The sequence below is a fragment of the Plectropomus leopardus genome, chromosome 4 (assembly GCF_026936395.1).
Source record: "Plectropomus leopardus strain MGB_pleo_1.0 chromosome 4, ASM2693639v1, whole genome shotgun sequence".
In the NCBI taxonomy this organism is placed as follows: domain Eukaryota; kingdom Metazoa; phylum Chordata; class Actinopteri; order Perciformes; family Serranidae; genus Plectropomus; species Plectropomus leopardus.
Window position 1 is genome coordinate 33,868,735 of NC_142179.1, and position 22,786 is coordinate 33,891,520.

The following is a 22,786-nucleotide window of genomic DNA, read 5'->3' on the forward strand; positions in this document are numbered from 1 at the left end:
TCTTCTGTTTGTCTCATCGTCCCCCACAGTTCTGGGACAGGATCAAGTTGTACATGATGCCGTCCAAGCACCAGCCTGATTACTCCTACCTGCGACACGTTCCTCTGAGGAGGGTACACCTGTTCACACTCATCCAGATCGCATGTCTGGCTGTGCTCTGGACCCTCAAATCCACCTTCTTGGCCATTATCTTCCCTGTTATGGTATGTGATAAAATCCATTTGCAAAAAAAGCAGCTTCTGGTGAACGCTGTGTTTCTTAGCACAAGGTTTTAACGTATATCTTGTATGATCAGATAATTTTATATAACTGGGTACCAAAACACATGAAATGTAGACTGTATTTAAGTATCCAGGGGGATGCTCTGAAGTTACTCCAGAAGTGGTCAAAGATGTGCTGCTGTGAATGAATGCATATGCAGTCCACTGATTGAAACCATAGAAATGGAAATAATCTTTCTTGTTCAGCTCTAACCAGCATTTCCAAATGAAATATCAAAATTAATATTGATTGCTTGGATGTTTGTGAATGTATTGAAACATGACAGGGGTTTGAAGCTGTAGTTGGTAACTTTTATTTTTTTAAAAACAAAAAACATTTAGTCATATTTGTTGACTGTGTATCCACACAGTAGTGGAAAACAACATATTTCTCCATCTTGTCTTCATGCTTCTAATGGCATATGCAAGAATCCAGCACGCTTGGGTGAAAACAACCAATCAGAGCCGAGGAGTCTCTAACACAGTTATCAATTAATTACTGCTTGTGAACTGCGGTCAAATTGGGAGGCACTGATCAAATATTAATCAAGATGTTGTCACTGCATTGCCTATTTTCAGCTTCAAATGTTGTCAGAAACACATTTAAGTGTACTGTTTAGCTGTAAAATGAGAAAGTTTGTGAATCAGCTGCCATGTTAGAAATAGTGGAGCGACGCACCAAGCACTACCCACCGGTTGAAGCAAACTTTTTCAGTGATTGACAAGACTGACAACTGCATTACGGATTCCTTGGCTCTGACTGGTTGTTTTCAATGGTAAATTAATGGCAAATGCCATTGGTAGTGCGATGAGGAGGAGAAGATAAATGCTATTTCTGCGACAACCATGGCCAGAGGCATTATGTTTTTCAGGTTGTCTGTCTGTCCGTCCATTCTTGTGAATGCAATATCTAAGGAACATCTTGGTCAAAGGTCAAAGGTCACTGTTACCTCATTTGTCTCATTATAATGAAAATCGAAAGAGCACTTTAATGCAATTTCTTCAAATTTGCCACAAACGTTCACTTGGATTCAACAATGAACTGATTACATTTTGGTGGTCAAAGGTCAAGGTCACTGTCACAAGACATGCTTTTTGCCATAACTCAAGAATTCATACACTAATAGTGATAAATACAAATGTCTACTAAATATCAAATGATTAACTGATGATATTTTATATGCAAAAGGTCAAAGGTTAACTTCACTGTAACATTATAATGTTCTGCAAAAAGACTTTTCTGGTGATTACTCAACATCATAACTCAGTAACAGAAGGGGAGATGTTTGTTCAGATACTGAATTGGTGACACTGATCTCGATGCTGTGCTGATTATAGAGAGTCTTTGTGCTGCCGGGTTGAAGATGTGTGTGAAGCATCTACACTTTAGAATTTGTAGCTTCTTTGCAGAAACATATTTGAAGTATTGTTTTCAAGCATTTGGTTACACAAGTCTAATTAATCATGATTTCTCTCGTGTACTACTGTGTGGATCTAACTGGCAGAATTTCATTTTTGTAAAAATTACCAATTGTAGCTTTAATGTCAATTTTAAAGAATGTTAATACTAATAGAGGAAGAGATCTGACTCCACTGTGTATAGCAGTGATTCATGGCGATGTCATTTACAAATACCATCCAGCTAAATCATGTTCAGACCGTAACTTAGATATGAGATGAATGTTAATGGGAGTAAAAAAGGAGCCCTGTGTATCAGCGTATCTCTGTGCCAAACCCTTCAGATTCTGGGTCTGATGGTCGTCCGAAAGATGCTGGACATGGTCTTTTCCCAGCACGACCTGGCCTGGCTGGACGACCTCCTCCCTGAGAAAGAAAAAAAGAAGAAGGATGACGATAAGAAGAAGGGGAAGGAGAAGAAGAAGACCAAACAAGACGACAGCGAGGAGGAGGTGAGAAAGCAAAGCTTCTGCTGCCCCCTACAGGAGGGATCCATCATGACACAAGTTTCTGATGACCTGTGTATCTATTGTGTGTTTGTGTTTGTTTACAGGAGAAGTGCCATGCCTACTCCAACCACTCCCCCAGCCCCGAGTCCGACCTGGATCGCAGGTACTGTGTCCTCAAACTGCACATCCCCTACAAAGACCTCGTCTATCCTGATGCTGCACAGTCTCAGTGGGGAGCGTACTGCCAGCGAGCCGCCAGACGCAGTGCTCTCTAACACACACATACACACATCCTCTATAGCACACAGACATAGACAGATGCCTATTGTGGTCCCGTGAGCATGGGGATGTTTAGTTCTACGCAGTAAATGTGCAAATATTAAAGGGTCAGTTCACAAAAATTATGGCAGTACATAGACATTGAGTTTTAGCTCTAGCTCAGTCATTAGAATACTATGGAAATATATATATGTTTAAATGTTCAGTATCTCAAGATAAGTGGTCCACTTTTTCTGAAAAGACACAGTGCTGTTTTTTTTTTTTTACGTTATTTCTTTATGATGTGAGCACCACAACCTAAATTCCTTTTATCTCCATTGTAGTGAGGCCGCAGTAAAAATTAATAAGACTCATATTTAAAACATGAGCATCTAAAACTCAAACTTTCTGCTACAGGTAAGTTGTAATTAGTTTTTTGTAATTTAGATTAACTGACCTTTTGAATATACAGACAGCTACACTTGAAATGAATCAAACGCCTCAAACAGATTAAGGAATACTTCACCCACAAAATTATCATATGGATCTCAATTAATAGACCAGTTTGCATGGGATTTGTGCAGAACCTTTGCTTCTCTTGCATGCCTCCACAGTGAATGAGGAAGAATGGAGAAAATTCTTGATGATCTGAAATTTAGTGGTCCGCATTTAACAACAGTAAAACTATATCAAAATATCCTTTTAATCCAGTCATATGCCCAGTGCTTCAGAGCAGCCCAGTCGTCACAAGAAAATGTTGGCATTGTATGTTTGCATTATATTTGCATATTTCATACTCCACAAAGGATGTCATCTGACTTTTGGAAGATGGAGGGGATGGTGGATGGTGTGTCACCTAGGTGAGACACCTGCCAGAACACTGTTTGAGCAAAAACAACCAAACTCTTGTTTTTTAGTGAGTCATTGCACCAAACATGGGTGTTTTTTGGGAATCCTGTTTCGGCAGCAGGTGTAGTGCCCCAAAACTGTTTTTTTAGAAGACCATGTTGTATTTTCTACAGGGATTGTGCCCCTAAACCTGGGTATTTTACCCCAAAACATGAACACCCTATCCATGAGCAATTGTTCTTTGTTCCTAAACCTAACCACATATTAACCAGAGTTTTATTTTTTTTTCCATATACAACAGCAAAAATGCCTGTGTTTGGAAAGTACTAAACATACGACTAGATATATGAGACTTGGATTAAACTGTGTGAGAGTCTGTAAACTGATGTTTTAATGTAGTTTTCCTGTTGTTAAATGCAGCCTCCATTCACTACAGTTTATCATCAATTTTCTCTGTCTTTGGATTCTTCGTTCACTGTGGAGGCATGTGAGAAAAATAACGTGTTCTCCACAAATTTATCGTGACACAGAGTGTGTAAATGATATTTAAATGGACATTTTGTGGGCGAAGTACTCCTTTAAATGCTTACAGCAAACATAAATACCAGAGTAAGCACACAGTAGCATGAAAAAAGTCCACAAAAGCCCTTATTTTGACATGGAGTTTTGCATGGTGCATTGTATTACATTATAGTGCTCCTAATATTTTCCCCCGTGAAAAAAATAGCCCTGTTGTGTTGTGTACTGTGTTGTTTACTTCAAAATTAATCTATTCTTTTTTTAAAAAAAAAAAAACTCTAAAAGTAGAATTCCCTTCATTACTTTTAATTCTTTTCCAATTTCACTATTGTGGGTGCACATGTGCATCCACAATTTCAGACAGATAATTTACCCATGTAACATTGTCCTCAATGTCCAGTGTCTCCTCTCCATGCACTTTAAGGCAATGCAGATCATTGTGAAGTCATTAACTGTATAATCGTGCTGCTGCTCTTCCTGTGTCGTGTGCCAAATGTCTCACAGCAGGTGCACTGCGCCGCCCTTTGTACACACAGCTCAGTTTATTATAGTCCCTCACTGATGTGTGCTGATAGATTTTCAGTTTTCTGACAGGCAGGGACCTTCAGGTGAAGGCCGATGACCTGAAATGCTGCTGTTTGTTCTGTGTCCCAAAGCTATGAGTTAGGGTGCTTTGTTTAGTGTTATATATGGCATCTAAATAGATGAATCCAAGTATTGTGTGGTATATTCAACATGTTGTATAAATAGTAAATACAGAGGATTTATTGTAGGCCAGTTTGTGTTCAACTGTGTAATCATCCACACGCAACAAGCATCGTTGTTTTGGTTGTTTCTTTTTTCTCCATGTGTTAAATCTCTTAAGCAAATGAGTCCGTGATGCTCACAACTGCATGTGACATGTAGCTTTTTGCTCTCTGAACGACCCTCACCTGGAGCTGCAGCAGTTTCAGCAAAAGTTTTTTATATTAAAGGTGCAGCTGATGAGGCTATTTATTTTGGTTAATATGCTAAACATAAACGCATTGATGTGTTTTGGGTTTTTTTGTGGGGGATCCAGAATTTAAAAATTGCCCATCATGTCTGCATTGCTTTGAAAGAGGCATGGTTTGGAATTGACAGTGTAACTGATTATTGATTAATATGAACATGTTTTGAGAGATGTTGTCAACTGTGGATTTAAAGAAAGACAAAGTAACTGTGATGCTGACTGTCTGCCAAGAAAGCATTTCTATCGACAAATTTTACAAACCCATCTCTCCAAATAAAGTTTTGCATTCAGTCTTTTTTTTTAAACAAATAATGTTACAACATGTTCTGACCTCAACAGAGCAAAAGGTGTAAGGTTCATTACAAATTTGCATAAGTATAAAGGATCATTTCAAAGTCAAAACAAAAATTGAAGTCATTAAAGCCTGAGTTGGCAGAAATCTGGAAGAAGGCAGAAAAATAAATAATTTTTTTAAAAAAGGCAGAATTTGAAAATACAATCTTCTCCTGCAGTTCTCCCCTCTCTTTCCTAAGCTCCTCCCACCAGATGACCACAGGCATATGCACGCTGTTCCTACAGTAGCCTAGTGTTTCTCATACATTGATTTAAATCATCTTATTTCATTGTGCAGCAGCACATTCGTTTCATCAGTCCTTGCCCTGCTCTCTGTGTACCACAAATGAAACAAGAATTAACAAGCTAGCCACCCCACGGTCCCTCTGTGTTGCTCCCCACCACTGGGTGGATTTCCATTAACCCCCAAAATTGAAATTGCAAATATAAAATACACCCAATGGACACAAGTTTAAAAAAAACTCCCATTTATCGGAAAGAAGTTTTTACGCTCAACATAAGGTAATATTTTAGGTGATTAAAAAAACAACATTTAGTAAACTGCATTGGAAACACTTTTGTTTTTTCTTGGTCATATGATGCTATGGCTATGTGCTTGTTGGTAGGAACTGGCTCCCTCATGATGCAACAGGAGCTAAAAGAGCTGTTATTGCATCACTTAACTCTTCAAAAGTTGAGCAGATCATCCGGGAGTTTTGACTTCACAATTCCTCTGTGAAATCGTGGACTATCACCTCCAAAAATTCCTCATAAGTGGCCGCTCCCACGTATAAGGATCTTCCCTTTCCATTATTGCGCGCATAACATGCCGACATCACCTTTGATTGGAAATAATGACAGCTAGTGCAGTTAGCACAAGGCTAAACAATTGGTAACATTTTCTCTCCATCTTTGAAAGACCGATATTATCACGTTTTATCGCATTGATCTTCTTCTTTTTGATAAGTCTATGTCCCTTCTCTTTTCCAAATTCAGACGTTTTGCGGAATAAGATTGCAGCGCAGGTAGAGCTGGTCATGAGTTCTTTTTTTCCCTCAGCAGCAGTTTTAGAAGTTCAGGTTCCGGGGTGGATAATTGATCTGCCGATCCGGTCAGAGCTGATCATATTGATCCAGCACAGTAAACGCTTAGTTTCACTTTCAGTGCGCTTGATGTTTTGCTGCTCCATCTGTGCCCAGAGTACGCTCTGCACTCTGAGAGTTTTGTAGAATCATTAACAGAATAGTGTGTATATTCCAATGCTACTAAAAAAATTTAAAATCAATTAGTGGCGGCAACAAAGAAATAAATGTTTGGGAAACCCTGGACTGTTTCCAGTTTACATGGTCCAAAACCTTTCCTTATAACCAGTCCCAGTCTTTTCTCTACAAAGAACAGTGGCCACAAACACTGCAGCAGCACAACTCATCAGTCCCTTTTGTCTGGCTCATCACTGACATGAGCTGCTGTAGTGTTTGGCTGAGCTCCTCCACCCTCCCCGGCCTTCTCCCCCAGCCCCTCCGTATTCTTGGCTGTGGGTGTGTATGGTAACTGGAGCTTGCCCTTCCTCAGCATCACCCTCCACCTGAAGATCTCCTGCCCGTCGTCTCCAGCCATGCCGATGGGCCGAGGCATGGCCTGCCCCGTGCCACAGGTCAAGATCGAGATGGAGTCGGACTACGACTCGGACATCGACCACCATCGCCCTCGAGACATGAGCAGCGAGACCACGTTATAAAGCTGAGACTCGGCGTCTTGTTGACAAAACAAGGCACAACTTAGCGTGGGCAAAACTGGACGAGCCAGTGCTGACCCACGAACGGTACAAGGTGGCACAGACTGACGACTGTGAACACACTGACACCTTTACAGACTGGCTGAAAAGGGACTTACCCAGTTAATACAGCAGGAGAAGATGCATCTGCTTTTAAATTGGTGCAGTTTTGACAGATTTGTGCTTTGAATAATATATGAAATACTAAATTTATTTATTTATGTAAATTGCCATAATAACAGAGCAACTATTTATCTGTATGTGCTGTATAGGATTATATTTGATGTAAAAAAAATTATTTATCTTTATACATATTAGCTATACACTTTATTTTACTATTAATGTAATGACTCCAAATCTAAAATGAAATCAAAAGTTATTGTGCAATATTTTCCCATCAGCCCATGTCTACAGACTTTGGTTTTTGAGGCAGGAAATGTGAAAACAGTCACCATTTTAGTTACGGAACTATTTACTATGTGTTTGTAAAGTCTGCTGTCGTCTAATATGTTAGCCTTTGCATATTTGTGTTTTGGTGTTTGTTTGTGCCTCTGATCCCAGAGAACCATCTCTCCTTCCCCCCGTTTCCCTCCACGTCAACACATTAACCTGGAACAAAAAGAAACAACCAAAAAGTCCTGATGTTGCTGAAAAGGATGGATTTATTGTGCAAGATGTGCGTGCAGGTTAATATTTGTGTTTTTATTCTCAAAAACTCTATGAAACTATCACCGTCTTCCACCACAAAATCCACATGCATATGACAATAACAAAAAATGGACAGATATAATTTATGTAATTAAAATGCTATTATTCCAAAGCATGTGGTTTGTCTTGTGTTGCCCCCCGCCCCCCCAAAAAACTGAGGACTGCAGATCCACCACGTTTTGCAAAAAGAGTCAACACAAACGGGATGCATTAACCCTTTGAAACCTTTTAAAACATGGAGGGAGGGCAACGTGCAAAGAAAAGATGAAATTTCCCAAAACATTTGCAAGAAATCATAAAAAAGAAATTACTTGTTGTTCTATTTGTTAAAAAAAATAGAACAACAAAAAAGAAAGTAAGAACAAACAAGGAAATTACCCAGAAAAAATCATGATATTTTGGAACATAATTTTAAGTATTTCATAATGATAAATAGAAATACAGTTTTCCCCTAGCTTTTTTTCCCCTTTTTCCATTATTTGTGGGAGAAATGCCCCAATGTTTTTAAATACTTGTTAAAGGAGTCTAAAAGCATCACAGAAAAGGGATGTTGTTCCAAGTTTCAAAGGGTTAATGTGATGCACAAGATACTTATGGGCATTGACAGTGACCTTATTAGAGCTGCAATTATTATTATTATTATTATTATTATTATAACATAACGTCATTTTTGCATCACTGTCACTATATCCTGACAAAAGAACGTGAGACAGTTAGTCTTTGGGAAAAAAAAGTCATGTTATGATATGTCGTGACTATTATACAGTATGATAGCTTTATTTGTATGTTGGTGTCTAGTGTAGACGTGGGTGTGGTTTAGGCAGGTAGTAGGAGGCGGGATCAGCAATGACATCACACTTGGGTTAGTGGTTCTGACTCATTAACCATAATTAGTGTCACCTGTGAGAGGACTCTGTCGGACACACTGTGAGGAAGACGACGGAGGCGAGACACTGCAAAGACAAAAGAGACCAAAAAAGCCTTTTGACACACAGCACCACCAACTATTAATACATATACAAATCAATACTTCACTCTGGACAACCACTGAAAAAGAGTGAGCTGGCCAAGGAGACAGAGACCTGCACCTGAGGGGGGGTCCAGCAGAGTTCTATAAGTCCAAGCGAGCTGGTCTTGAGGGGCATGAGCCGTGGCCTGGTGGTGAGTCAAACTACACACAGACACACACACACACACACAAAAGGAAGGTTACACTCACTCAGGGAAGTCCAAATTACTCATTCAAGTCTAATGCAACACACAGGGAGAGGCACTCAGTTACACGCCTCCTCGTGGTGCTTCTGGGTTTTGCTTGTTTTTTGCTTGACTGTTTTCAACATCTACGCTTCTTTGCTGATTACCGCCACCAGTGATACCTCAGCCAACCAACCACCACCTCAGCAGAAAAGTATAAAAACAGCAGATGGACCCACTTCTAAAAACATTGCTCCGTAGTGCCACTAGTGGTCAAAAACTCCACAGTTTACCTTTAAGCATTTTCATTCGCTGTGATTGAAAGACAGCAATCCCTGGCTTTATGCTACCTTATTACATATGAAAATGATCCTGATTAGTTTCACAAAAATTTGTTTAAAGACTTTAGGTATTGGTAGTAGTAATGAAAGAGAAGCAGTCAAAGTGGTGTATCCCCATTTTTTATTATTTGGCACAAAATGCAATACAATCATAATAAATATAAATACAGGGGCTCTGATTGTTTAATATTATTTGACATTTGACACAATCAAGTCGTAAATATACTTGTTAGAAAATGGGACACTACACCAAATTTCTGCAACACAATTCTGCAATTATAGTAATGTTACTATTATTAGGAATACAAATAATAAATATTCATCATTCCAATTTGGAATAAAGTCAAAATATGTCAATAGAATGAATTCCATTTAATGGCTTTCTACAGTTCGTCTTGATTAACTCTACAGCAATCAAACTGCAGCATATCTGTCTACTGACAGAAAATGTTTATTGTTGTTGTTGTTTTTTTAAATTAAATTAATTATTTAAATAATTAAATAATAATGATTTAAAAAAAAATTTTTAAATAATAAAATGTATACTGGATGAAAACAAAATTGTTCCTAAAATCACTGATTCCTACAGCATCCATCAAAGGAAGAAGCATGCATTTCAGTGGGCACTACCACCTGGGGACCCCAAAATCCAAAATGTCAAACCCTCCACACAGAGGTTTTATTATAGTCCTATAGCAGCAGGAAACGTCACGTCAGCACGCATGAAGTGTTCAGCAGTGGTTCCGACTGTTTGGTGAACCCGTCAGCGAAGCCGCGCCCCTCCACCAGCGTGGGCCTCCTGTTGCACATGGGGCACAGCTTGTTGCGTTCCTGTGAGGCCCTCATCCAGATGATGAGGTTCCAGCGCTGGCCTGAGGAGATGGGCAGGGCCCCGTGCATGTGTTGGCCCCGATGGAGGAGCCCCTCTGTCACCCTGTGTTCGACCTCTGAACACTCCGTCTCGCTTACAGGCACCTGCAGGGGGCGACACAGGCTCTGACTTTAGATGTGATTTCCAATTATAAGCAATTATTATATTGGAGATATGTAAAATCTGACAAGTTGTTCTTTAAAAATCTAGGAAACTGTCTTAAAAATATAACTATTACATTTAAGTTTTTTTTAAGTTGAAAGTGAATGTAACTATTAGCCCTAACTTTTGTTTACATTGTAAGTAAATATAACTGTGAGACTTAAGTAAATATACCTATTATGCTTGAGTTTTATTCACATTACAAGTGAATATACTTAGGCTTTGGTTTACATTGTAAATAAATACAACTATTAGTTTTAAGTTTGGTTTACGTTTTAAGTAAATATACCTATTATGCTTGAGTTTTATTCACATTATACACAGATATAACTATAAGGCTTAATATTTGTTTACATTATAGGTATATAAGTACACAAGTAAATATAAGTATAAGGCTTAGGTTTGTTTACGCTATACATAAATATAACTATTTGGCTTATTTTTTTTTACATTATGCATAAATATATCTATTAGTCTTAAGTTTTGTTTACATTATAGGTAAATATATCTGTTAGGGTTGACTTTCGTTTACACGAGAAGTAAACTATTAACTAATAAACTATTAGTTATAAATATTTTTTTCTTTATGAGAAAATGTGACTTTTTTCAAGGCAAAATTTTAAAAAATACAGCTTTCAGGTGGTACTGCAATTTGTGGAAGTGATGTTTGTAGGTGTGGTGATAGCCGTAATAACAGAAGCAGCAGTAACAGTATTATGAACATAAATTCACCTGTCTCATATCACCAAAATAAAGGTTGCCCTCGGTGAAATTCTTCCCAAGGGAGACATTAAGGGTGACCTCTGCATTGTCGTAGTGGTAGCTCAGGTCCAGGTCTTCGTTCATGTCATATTTAACAACAAAGGCCTTGTGGCTGTCCAGGCATCGTCCCCCACAGTCCGGGTACAGCAGGGAGGCGAGCGGCCGCAGGTAGAGCTCCCGCAGGGGTGTGATGAAGCCCTCGTCAAAGCCCAGCTCATTCAGGAGGATCTGGAAGAAAAAGAAAATGAGAATCATTAATAAAAGAACTTCATGTTTGATTCTCTGACTTTTCGTATGACTTTACAGCTCTTTAATGGCTTTGACATTTTATATCTTCTTAATTGAAACTTTCAGCTACAGGCCTCCATCATAGCTTTAAAACATATAGTGCAATGAATTATTAAACACATCCAGTATGCAAGTTACTGTGAAATAAGCCTTTAAATTTCCCCAACCTTCGTGGAAAATCCATCAAAGTCCCAGCATGAACCTGCCTGGAATACACGTCTCATATATTCTATAGAGTTCTACATATTTCATGACTGAGGGACCAGCAGGAGGATCCAAATGTCACAGCACAATAAAGATGAAATATGAATAAATGGTGATTATATGGAGCTGAAAGGTGGTTCATACGGAAGTCCTAAAGGGACATCTTTCCATACATGTTATTTTCTAGAGATCACAACTTATTTCCGGTTGTTGTCTCGAGATCAACTTTTTTATGCTTTTATCTTGAGCTTATGATGTTTTATTTTCTTAATCGCCAGAAAATTATGTCATTATCACAATAAAACGGGCTTTGTTTTCCCGAGATAAGTTAATCCATTATCACCAGAAAACCAGCTTTGATTTCCCAGAGATAACGAGGAAAAAAAAGTCATTTTCACGAGATAACGGCATAAAAAAGTTGTGATCTCGAGGAAACAACCGGAAATATGTTGTTATGACAAGAAAACTAAGAAAATAAAAATAGCAAGATGTCCTTTTCGGGCTTCCATAGGTTCAGTCTGTAGGAACACATACATTACCCCATAATGGTTCATGGTGTTGGGTCGTCCTTTAGGGGCGGAGGACTGCTCAAAGTGCTCCAGCTCCTCCAGCAGCTCCTCACAGAAGCTCCTCTCAAACACAGGGAAGCGATATACCCTCGCAGCTTCAACACAAAGAATGTCACATCGTCATACATACATACAGTATTTGTGTGTGTGTTTCAACATTTTGTATTTTGTTCTTTTCCTCTTTGCATCACAAGTTTCAACTGTTGCAACTCTGAAAACTGAAAGTTAAACCAAAGCGATTATAATATGTTTGATTTCTTTCCAGAATAAGTTGAGGCGAGCAAACGTATGCCTGCTATGATTATTGTTTTGTTTCTTGTTATAGCTCAAATTTGCACGCCATTATGGATACTCTTTGATGTCAACAACAAGAATGAGAAGTAGTGCTAATAACATGGATCATTTCTTTGTGCTGAAGTGAGCTACTTGTGATTTGAAAGCACTTTGCAGCTCACCTGCTTCCTCCATCAGGTCTGCGAGACCTTCTTCACTGACGTCGCTGCTTCGACAGCACTCGACAATCTGCTTGAACTTGGGTGCTAGGTAGGACTCCTGAGGAGAGGGGGTGTGCAGCACAGTGTGTCTCAGCGAGGTGTTAATGACACATTATTAATGAGACCATTAGAGGCGGCTGATGCAGTAAGTACCTGCAGATGGTAGACGTGAGGATGGAGTGGCTGGTATGTGTCTTTTATAGCAGCAGCTCTCTCAGCAGATGTCTCACTGAGACGCCTTCGCTGGTCCACTTCCTGTGAAATCTAAAGGGAGCAGTCATACAGTCAGGTTACAATGTAGCAGGAATATAGGGCTGATTCAATAAATATATAATATATATAATTATAATATATAACTTCATGGTCATATCTTTACCTTACTATTTTAAAATAAAATGTTTTCTAGTGATCATAACTTAATTATCTTGTTACAGCATAATATAGGGATCCTATCAAAAGAGGTATTTTGGAAAAAAAAAAAATCTGTCTTGGCCTTATAATGAAGAGTAATAGGTCAAAATCAGCATTTTTAATACATTTTACCACAAGGCTTCTCTGCAGGGGGCTATTTGAGATTACTTGGCACTTCAACTTAAACGCTGAAAGCAAACAGTTCTGTCTAAGCACTATTTAATTCTACATTTTCCTCTGAAACTTTTATTTAACTATTTTTAAATTTGGGATCAATTGCATAGCTTTACACATGCGTAGCCACTGCTATTTCGTTTCGGCAAAACTTAAAGGGAAAGGTGCCAGGGTGTAACATCAGTCACATGACAAACATTACACTGAAATATTCAAATCTATTATTTTTTTTTAATCTTTGTGTGTATATTTTGACAATAATAGAAAGTTAGAATCACTTTGAACCATAATAATAATTATAAATTATATGAAATTGAAAAAGAAATTAATTCATTGACATAAACTATTAAAAAAAATCAGGAAAAAAATAGGAGCTGCAGTTTCCAAACCTCTAAAATAAATAATCAAGTCACATTTATATTGCCATCACACTGTAACCATAGTATGACATTACATATAATTAAATTATTATGTGTGGTATGTGAAGAAGTCTTCTAAGTCTAATTTTTTTTATTACCAATTTATAAATAATTTGGTTTCTGCATTGTACTTAAATAGTGGAAAAAAAAAGTTTTCCTGAGTCAAATGTGAATTCTTTAAATTATAGCCCGACCTGATGTTCTAAGGTCGATACTGATTGATGCATGGGACTTAAAAAACAACAACCTCATAACATATCAGTTGATAGCAAATTGTTTTACATAAACACATAAAGTGAACAATCTTTATACATGTCCCTTAAATTGTTTATTTCTTAAATTGTGACCAATACCGAGTGACACATTTTACAGTATAAAAATACATTTGTATGTCTTCTATGGTGGAATCCCACACCTCCTTTCTGTTTAGAGATTTCTTGTTATTTATTAGCTGGCAAACACAATACTGATATTAGGGGTCCACAGATTAACGGCCCGGCCGATTATTGGGGCCAATATTTGGCATTTTGCCAGTTATCTGTGTTGGCATTTTATTCTGATGATCGTTGATAAAATTCAATAATTAAAAACTGAAAAGAAAGTGTCAGCGTGGGAGGAACTTATACTTTGTAAAACCTCAGGCGGCTTTTTTAAAATTTATTTTTCTTTTTAAATCTAGTATGTGACTTCACTATGAAAAGAGTTGCAGGGAACTTGCTGTGTATGATGACTAAAAGTTTCCTAAAAGTTAAACATTTGCTATAGGCATTTAAACAAAATTTTGCGTTGGAGTTTCTTATATTCCAAATTCTAAATATTGACAGAAAGGTTTTCCTTTTTATTGTAAATGCATATTGGTTCCAAATATCGGTTATCAGTCTCATTAACTACTAATAATCGGTATCGGCCCGTAAAACCAGGGGTCGACCCCTCGCAGAAATACTTTGTTTACAATCAAAGAAGGATAAGAACATCAACAAATCGTAACTCTGAAGAACCAAAATGTAGTAGATTTGGGGCATTTCATTTTATTTATACACACTTGAAAACACTTTCTTACCTTGTTGAACACATCCTCAAACTGTTGCTCCGTCACGCAGCCGAGCCTCTTCAGCAGCTGCGCAGCAATAATAAACAGACGATCATCAACTGTCAGCAGAGTTTAATAACCCTTCATATCACCCCGAATAATATAATTTTGCTCCTAAAATATCATTAAAATCCACTCACGGTTTGATAGTCTTGTCTGAACTGCTGCTCGGACACAAAGCGGACATGGAGTTTGTAATCCTCCAGGAAAATATTATCAGTGGAGAAACAGGTACAGAAATAAAACTGACGATTTCCGTCTTCCTCGTTCCTCATTATTGCTCGTTTAAAAGGAATAAAACGCAGAAACGGTGTAGAAATACTAACGTAATATCTGACAAGCTACACAGCTACTTCTCTGTTACCAAATAAACAAACATTACACTTCCGGTTCGAAGTCCTCAAAATAAAAGCGTTTCCGCAATTCCAAAATTGACTACACACCTTTATATTCCAAGAAAGACTAAAAAAGTAGAAATAACATGAAAGTTCAATTCTTTGAATTTATTTAGTTTAATAAAACAATCCCGACTTTTCCCACCCTATATTACTGAAATAATTGCTAAATTGACAGCTGTAGTTGCGCACTATGACCACTAGAGGGTAGAAACTCACTATTATGTTTAAACAGGGGCTATATGAATGAAGTTTATTATTATTATTATTATTATTATTATTATTATTATTAATAATAATATTAACATTATTAATGCGCTATGAATAGCCTACACTATTGTAACTTTTGCAACAGACAGAAATTAAAGCAGGAATTGTGATAACTATTCTGTCAAGTTTTCAAGTATGTATAAAATTAGTTTTGCCGATATCCCCCCTTTAACTCTCAGAAAGGACACCTCAAATTAAACTGTGATCGGATCCAAATGGTGTTATCATCAGCACTTACTTTATGTGATGGATTTTGATTTGAAAGAGTGAATTTATTAGTTTATTAGTTTAAGCAAGATGCTTAGAAACACATTGACAAGGGACTGGACTCTATTTTTCAGAGGGTGGATGCTTGTGACTTTTTTTTTCTTACCTTGACTGTCCCTGAAGCTAGAGATATTTTTTCCGTGCATCACCCTCCCTCGACTATAAATATCCATATTTTGTATTTTTTTTGTACTGTTCAGATACAAATGGCGTTATCATCAGAATCAACTTTGATATGAAAGGGTGAATGTAATACTCGAAATAATTTCAAATCAAATTTTTCAAATTAAATGTAACTTGAGTTTGACTTTGAGATCATCACATCAACATCAGCAAAGAACTGTGCTCTATTTTTCAGAGGAGGGGAGTGGCTGGGTGTGACTTTTAATGAAACATGCCTTTGAAACCCAACAGAGGGACTGAGGGTCAAGAAGATATTTCATATAAATATAAAATAAAACAATTTAAAAAGTCTCTCCCCGGTTCTTAAAGATTATTTCACACGCCTCCCTTATCATGCAAAATAAAAACAAAAATTATATCTACTGTAATTTCCCTTTGATTAGGCCTGATAGAAAGCACCCTCCGTTGTCCAGAAGGGGGCGACAATGCCAAAAACAATGATGCCAACAGCATAAATGTAAACGTAGAAGAAGAATAAGAACACAGGCACGAGCTTTGTATTTTCTACTGAGGTGATTTTGTTGTGGATTATCTGTCTCCGTTAGCAGTAGTTAGCACTGCTGCTAAATATGCCGATTGGCAGTCTGCTCATTTTTGTTTTCTGAGGTCTATAATCACTGTCCGTTGTATTTATTAATAAAGTGTAAGCGGAAATGTTAAGCGTGGACTCGTTGCAAGTGGCTGAGGAGGAGGTGGTTGAATCCAGCTCCAATAAACTCGGTGACATTTACACTTTTGTGGCTAAAGGCTGCTTCCCTCAGACAATGAACCCTTTACGAAAGAAGAACCTTAAAAGATACGCTCAGAAATTTATTATTGATGGTAAGTTTTATTTTAAAACCTTAATTTGCCTAGAGTAAAACACTGTTGAAATACATTGCTTTCCTCTAGCTACAGTAAACGTCTGTTGATATCACGAAATTTCATTAAAGAAATCTGCAACTTTAAAGTTTCCTTTCTTGTCGACAGGATTGTACCGTGCAGGACATAATGTAAGATATTATAGGAATCTTTAGGAGCCCGTTGACCATTCGGCTCACTATATTTGTGGTTTATTATAACCAGCACTGTTTATCAGCGAAGTTTGGTCTCAACTTCTAAAACTGGCTGTTGTTGTTGAACCTTTAAAACCCTTTAACCCTGAACGCTTTCTTTCAAAAGTTATGTTAAAAGGTGGCAATGGGCAACTTGGTAAGAAATTAATTAATTAATGTAAAAAATTAAAAAAAAAAACAAAAAAAGAAAGAAATTTTTTTTAAATCAAGTGAAAAAAGAAAAAAGTTAGGGGAAAAATGTATAATCATTCTAATTACATATTTAAAACAATGTAACAAATTATTATATTTTGAAGCATTTTCCAGGTCTTGTTTACCTTGTTTGTCTCTTGTTTATTTTTTATGTTCTATACATTTTTATTTTTTATTATTTTTTAATTATTTATGCTAATTTTCAGTTAATTTTCAGGTGCTTTTACTAATAAATTGCTATTTTTTTTATTTAATTGCTTAATTTTTGAGTCACTTCTTTTTCATCGCTCATTGCCTTCCTCCTGTGTTTTTTAAAGAAATACAACCATTTTGCTCAGGTTTCAAAGGATTAAATTATCATGTTTTTGGTGGAAGAAAAAGTCTAAACTACTAAGTAAAGTCTACATTTTCTGGAGATAAGTGGTGTTTGTTAAATAGAGTGTGTGCCAAACTTTAAGGGTTAACCTCAACTGCTTTCAGGTCCAAGTTATTTTTTATTTATATGTCTGCCTTTAAAGATAAGTAGAGACAACATGAAACAGTATTTTTATTTCATTTTCTAAATTAAGTGTGGTTTGACTTGTTGTCCATACGCCACAAACATTCATAAGAGGTTTTTGGGAACCTGTTATTGTCATAATACCTCAAATTCACAACATGTCCCTCTCTTTATTTGTCTTTAAATTCAAGAGGGCAAGCTGTATTATGTGGGACCCAAAAAAGAGGAGAAGAGGGAGGTGGTGATCGAGGCCGAGAGAAAGAGGCAGATTTTTCTCGACTGCCACTTTAATGACATCGGTCATCACCTCGGCCAAAAGAAGACCGTCCACAGGATCCAGAGCAAGTACTACTGGCTGGGGATCATCAAGGACGTAGTGGACTGGGTACAAACGTTATGTCTTCAGTCTTCTGTTGACACGGCTGGGGTATAATGATAATAATGTTTAAACTTTTACAACAATGTTTTACTCTTTCAGATTAAAGTTTGTGAAACATGTCAGCACACGGAGAGGAATAAAAACCTGGCGAGGACTGTCCGGCCTATAAAGGTGGATGCGCCGTGGGACATTGTTGGGATTGACGTTCTAGGTTTTTGACTTAATTCATTCATCACATGATATTTTTCTGCTTGTCTTTTTTTTTTTTTTTTACCACACTGTTTTTCTCTTCTTCTCACCAGGACCTTTCCCGGAGACACAGCAAGGCAATACCAACATTCTAGTCCTCATTGATTACTTCAGCAAATGGCCGGAAGCTTTTCCACTGCAAAAGACGGATGCCCTCTCTGTGGCGGGATGTATTTCCAAATGCATATACAGGTAAGAACATTTCATGACATCTTTGATAATCATATTGACGATGAAATGATGGTTTGTACCAATAACCGTTGACCGTTTCAGTGTAGTTTTGCAGTGTGTGTTATTATTTGCACCACATGAGACCATTTTTATGTCTCCTACATCCAAGTAATGAACTGTTTTTGATAGAATTTAATTCATGGCAAAATTGCCTCATAATCTTGAATAAAATGTCACTTTTGGGATATTGGCATTAAATTCTGCCCTTGTCAATTTTCCCCCAAAACTGCAGTAATTTTATGCCTCCGTGCCAGCGACAGTCATGCCCAGGAGCATAATGTTTTTGGGTTGTATGTGCATACATACCATTCTCATCTGAATGCAATATCTCAAAAAAGTCTTGAGGGAATTTCCTCAAATTTTGCACAAATGTCTACTGTAAAGCAATGATGCACCGTTGTAATTTGGTGGTCAAAGGTTAAGATCACTGTAGTGACCAGTCCAATTAAAAACAAACCCAGACTGACGGTCTAATGTAGTTTTATTTTTCCTTGAATGACTTCATTGACTTATGTAAGAGCAGAATGTAAATTAAATAAACAGAAAACAGAATAATAGATTAATCTTTGCTCTAATGACACTTTTAAATAAGAAAATACACAACAAAAGCTAAATTATAAGACACAAACAAATTCAGTTCATACCTTGCAAGGGTCGACAGATTATCGGCCTGGTTGATTATCAGGGCTGATATTTTGCATTTTGACGATTATCTGTACCAGCGATTTATTTTATTGATCGTTGATAAAATTAATGAAAAAGTATGTGTATTACACTCAGCTAACACCAGGAAAGATAGTCTGCAATACATGCAAAGAAAGTGTCAGCATGGGAGGAACGTTTACTTTGTTAAATATCAGAATGCTATTTTTATTCATTATTTTTTTATTTAAATGTTTATTGTTAAATTTGAATGTGTTGGAGTTTGTTATATTCCAAATTCTAATTATTGACAGAAATATTTTCATTTTTCTTGTATATGCATATTGATTCCAGATATTGGTTATTGGTCTCATAAATCGTATCGGCCCTTGAATTGGTTGACCCCTAATTGTTGCCCACTAGACTGTAACTAAACTCTCTTAAACTCTCCCTGTTCTTCTATTTTTACTTATATTTCCTCCTTGTCTGTATTTGTTTTCACGTTACTTCAATGTTTTACATCCAGTCAATTTTTCTCTTTTTCCAACCTGTCTACTGTCTCTTTAAAATAAAAGCAATACCCTGTGAACTGGAAATGAATACATAAAAGCAACATAAAAACAGTAAAAATGCTAATTTAACACTTTAACTGCTGAACATTGAGGTCATTACAGTCACTATGACCTTTTGTCTGTCTCATTCACATGAACGCAATATCTCAAGAAGGCCTTGAAGGAATATCCTCAAATTTAGCGCAAACTTATTTTGAACGCTACGCTGAACTGATAAAAATTTGGTGGTCAAAGGGCAAGGTCAGTGTGACCTCACACTTGTGTCGTTTACAAGAACGTGATATCTCCAAAAAGCCTTAAGGGAATCTCCTCAAATTTAGCCCAAACATCCACTTGGACACTAAGATGAACCGATTAGGATTTTCTTTCACATTTTGCATTCTCTGTTTGGTCAGGTTTGGTGCCCCTAAAACGATAGTGTGTACGCAGAACGCTGACTTCTGTAATGAGGTGAGATGTGAGTTACAGTTAATTAAAATAAACAGATTTTAAAAAAGGAATCCGATATTGTTGCGGGACAGTTTTATCAGTGGCCATATCTGTGTCTTTTAGGTGACGAAGCTGCTGTGCGACAGGTGGAGCATCATGCAGAAGGTGTCTCCTCTGGATCAGCCTCAGCTCAACCCGCTGCACGACTGCACCTGTCCTCTGTTGAAGGAAGCCGTCGTTCAGATGGTGACAGAGAAGCAGGCGGAATGGGACAACTTCCTGGACCCTGTGCTGTTCCTGTTCAGGACGTCTACAAACCCCACAACCAAGTTCAGCCCGCACTTCCTCATGTTCAACAGGAAAGCTAATTTACCCAACGAGGTAAGACTCTAAATGTCAAGAAAATGTAACATAGTGAGTTTTGTTCTCCTTTCTAATTCTGCTTCGTCTCTAGACTACGCTGAGCCTGCTGAATATGGACGACCAGGAGCAGGACATGTATTCCACGAAGGAGAAGGCCTCGACGTATATGAGCATCATGCAGGAGCAGCAGAACTCTGTGAAGCAGCTGGTAATTGTTTTGTCTCGCACATGCTGGTTCTTTGTTCGTCTAATAGTTTCCTTAGTGCATCTTTAAAGGTCCCATGAAAATGTACTGTCTCTGTGTGATGTGTCTTTTAACCCTCTGAAACCTGGATTGACATCATTTTTCTTGTGCTGTGTACAGACGCTTTTCACAAGTATTATTATATATAAGTTATTTCATGAGAAAAACAGAAGAAAAAGACAATGGGCAAACTGGCAAGAAATGCTTCACAATTTGCCAGAAATTATTTTTTTAATGGCTGGGGAAAAATACACGAGAGCTGTATTTCTATTTACCATACTTATTCTGCAATTTAAAAAAAATTGCAGAATAATTAAATTTCTTTATCTTTTGTTTGTTTGTTTATTTGTTTTGGGGGAATTTTTAGGTAATTTTCTGGTATTTTTCTTTTAAATATTTCTTTCTTAATTTCTGGGTCATTCCTCCTTACGTCACTCATTGCTTTCTTCCTGTGTTTTTAAAGAAATGAGACACTGAGGCGTTGAGAAGTTTAAAAAAGGGGGGCTACTAATTATGGTGAGAATGGTTCTGTTTAATAGGACAGACAAAAAGGTGGTGTGTTGCCTAGCATGATGAACAGTTTGTAGCAACATTTAATGGTTCAGGGTGTATTATTCAGGTGAATATTAGTGTATAATTAACGGAAACTGTTTTTTTTATTACCTTAAAATGATCTGTTTAGATCTACATATGGAGAGGATCCTCCATATTGTTTTTACAGTAGCCCAGAGTGGACAAATGTGTTCTCCAGACACGGTACTTGACATGTATGGTGACATGTAGGAAACAGTATCATCATGGTGATGTTGTGAACACAGTTGTGTAGTACATGACAGAATATTGATAATTACACCACTGTTGACTGTCAAAGAAACTCAAATATTTACGTTACAGAGTTAACACTGGTATTACCTGTGTGTTGTGCAACAACAAACTTGTTGACAGGGTACACATTATGGGCTTAGTTGTTAAACTCATGAACACTGGAGGTGTGTGGCTGATATGGAGAGGTATTATTCAGCTCATATGTTTTGAATGTTTTGTGTCCTATTTTTTTTTTTTACTTCTTTATATCCTCTCTGTTTAGTGTCTGAATGTGTTTGTTCCACTTCCAGGTGATAGCCAATATGAACGCAGCCTACAAACAAGAGAAGAAGAAGAACGCCAAACGCAGGACACACAACATGACCTCGATGACCTTCAAAATCGCAGATCCTCTGTTCGCCGCAGGAGACTCGCCCTCCCCCAAAAAACTGAAAGACAGTTTATATTTATCTTTCCCCGTTGAGACGGTGCTGGCCACCGATCAGAGCGGCTCAGAGGACATGAAGACAGAGTTAGAATATCACCTGGCGGAGTCTGATGTCCACTGAGGAGGACCGTTTTGGGAATAAAAAAGTGGGCAGATCAGAGGAGTTGGACTACATGTTGCCATGCGCTGCCTGGAGTCTCATACAGGAGATATAATCCAGATGTTGGTGAATTGATTGTGATGATTAGTGCTGTGAACGCTCACGTCAGTTAAACACAGTCCTGGTGGCACTTAGACACAGAATGAACTGGCCAAAGAAACGGCAGTAAACATTACATGCACAGTACGTTTACATGCGCAGTTTAGTCGAGCTACGGTCAAAGCCCGATTAAGTCGAACTACAAGCACCGGGGGAGAATCAATTTATGGACTTTTTTTCCCCACTGTGACATACGATAACTTTATAAGCTGTAATTCCTAAAAATAAAGATGTTGTTTCAATTGCGTAGCCTTTGTGTAGTCATTACCTGATAGAAAATCAGTTATTGCTGATAAGCATTTTTAGTGTTAAGTGGAATTAATTTTTTTATAGACAGCTGCATATATACCACACACACTTAATGTCTGCTTGCTTGTGACCACCTTAAACTGGAATATTATGTGGGAGAAGATCGTAACATGCATAAAGAGGCTGGCTGTCTCTGTTGTTGGGTTTGGGCTCATGTGCCTAAAGTCAGCCACGTTGAGCTTGTTCGTACTGACCAACTTTTTAACACATGCTTTTTTAAAGGACACTTTTGAATTAAGAATGATTTTAAGGTATTTAACCATTTGAAACCTGGATGGCCATCAGTTTTTCTGCTGCTGCATTTAGACACTTATTTAGACACTCACAAATATTTCAACCTTTGAACCCAGAGCTAAAAAAGTTTAATTCTCTTCAAAAACATGGGAAAACTGGTAAAGGTAACAGAAAAAGGAAAAGG

At 37.5% G+C, this 22,786-nt stretch overlaps 3 protein-coding genes across 5 annotated transcripts in view; 2 read left to right on the top strand and 1 right to left on the bottom strand.

Moving 5' to 3' along the window:
- Positions 1 to 7,705, top strand: part of slc4a5a (solute carrier family 4 member 5a) — a 64,704-nt gene extending 56,999 nt beyond the window's left edge. For all 3 annotated transcript variants that reach the window (XM_088077168.1, XM_088077169.1, XM_088077170.1), the window contains 4 exons: positions 30 to 203; positions 2,003 to 2,170; positions 2,272 to 2,330; positions 6,690 to 7,705. In XM_088077168.1, coding sequence (XP_087933294.1) covers positions 30 to 203; positions 2,003 to 2,170; positions 2,272 to 2,330; positions 6,690 to 6,855 — 567 coding nt within the window. In that variant the 3' untranslated portion in view covers positions 6,856 to 7,705. The remainder of the gene's footprint in view (positions 1 to 29; positions 204 to 2,002; positions 2,171 to 2,271; positions 2,331 to 6,689) is intronic.
- A 1,533-nt stretch (positions 7,706 to 9,238) lies between these two features.
- Positions 9,239 to 14,960, bottom strand: ogfod2 (2-oxoglutarate and iron-dependent oxygenase domain containing 2). Its single transcript, XM_042488850.2, has 7 exons — positions 14,719 to 14,960; positions 14,549 to 14,605; positions 12,638 to 12,748; positions 12,446 to 12,542; positions 11,961 to 12,085; positions 10,900 to 11,157; positions 9,239 to 10,109 (listed from the first exon to the last, which is right to left on the bottom strand). Exons 1-7 carry the CDS (start codon positions 14,851 to 14,853, stop codon positions 9,843 to 9,845), a joined length of 1,050 nt encoding a protein of 349 aa, XP_042344784.2. The 5' UTR covers positions 14,854 to 14,960; the 3' UTR covers positions 9,239 to 9,842.
- A 1,189-nt stretch (positions 14,961 to 16,149) lies between these two features.
- On the top strand, positions 16,150 to 22,301 carry LOC121944781 (gypsy retrotransposon integrase-like protein 1). The gene is made up of 8 exons (XM_042488677.2): positions 16,150 to 16,515; positions 17,631 to 17,824; positions 17,918 to 18,029; positions 18,121 to 18,259; positions 19,908 to 19,962; positions 20,065 to 20,322; positions 20,396 to 20,512; positions 21,664 to 22,301. The coding sequence occupies exons 1-8, from the start codon at positions 16,347 to 16,349 to the stop codon at positions 21,919 to 21,921; spliced, it is 1,302 nt and encodes a 433-aa protein (XP_042344611.1). The 5' UTR covers positions 16,150 to 16,346; the 3' UTR covers positions 21,922 to 22,301.
- Positions 22,302 to 22,786: the final 485 nt, after the last annotated feature.

Bases quoted from the DNA above. Each gene is read 5' to 3' on its own strand.
- LOC121944781 (XM_042488677.2), top strand. From the start codon at position 16,347: ATGTTAAGCGTGGACTCGTTGCAAGTGGCTGAGGAGGAGGTGGTTGAA. The intron at 18,260-19,907 runs GTAAGAACATTT...CTGTTTGGTCAG, and splicing joins ATTTCCAAATGCATATACAG to GTTTGGTGCCCCTAAAACGA. The intron at 19,963-20,064 runs GTGAGATGTGAG...TGTGTCTTTTAG, and splicing joins ACGCTGACTTCTGTAATGAG to GTGACGAAGCTGCTGTGCGA.
- ogfod2 (XM_042488850.2), bottom strand. From the start codon at position 14,853: ATGAGGAACGAGGAAGACGGAAATCGTCAGTTTTATTTCTGTACCTGT. The intron at 12,749-14,548 runs GTAAGAAAGTGT...TGCTCCCTTTAG, and splicing joins TTGAGGATGTGTTCAACAAG to ATTTCACAGGAAGTGGACCA. The intron at 11,158-11,960 runs GTAATGTATGTG...TTTTTCTTCCAG, and splicing joins ACACCATGAACCATTATGGG to ATCCTCCTGAATGAGCTGGG.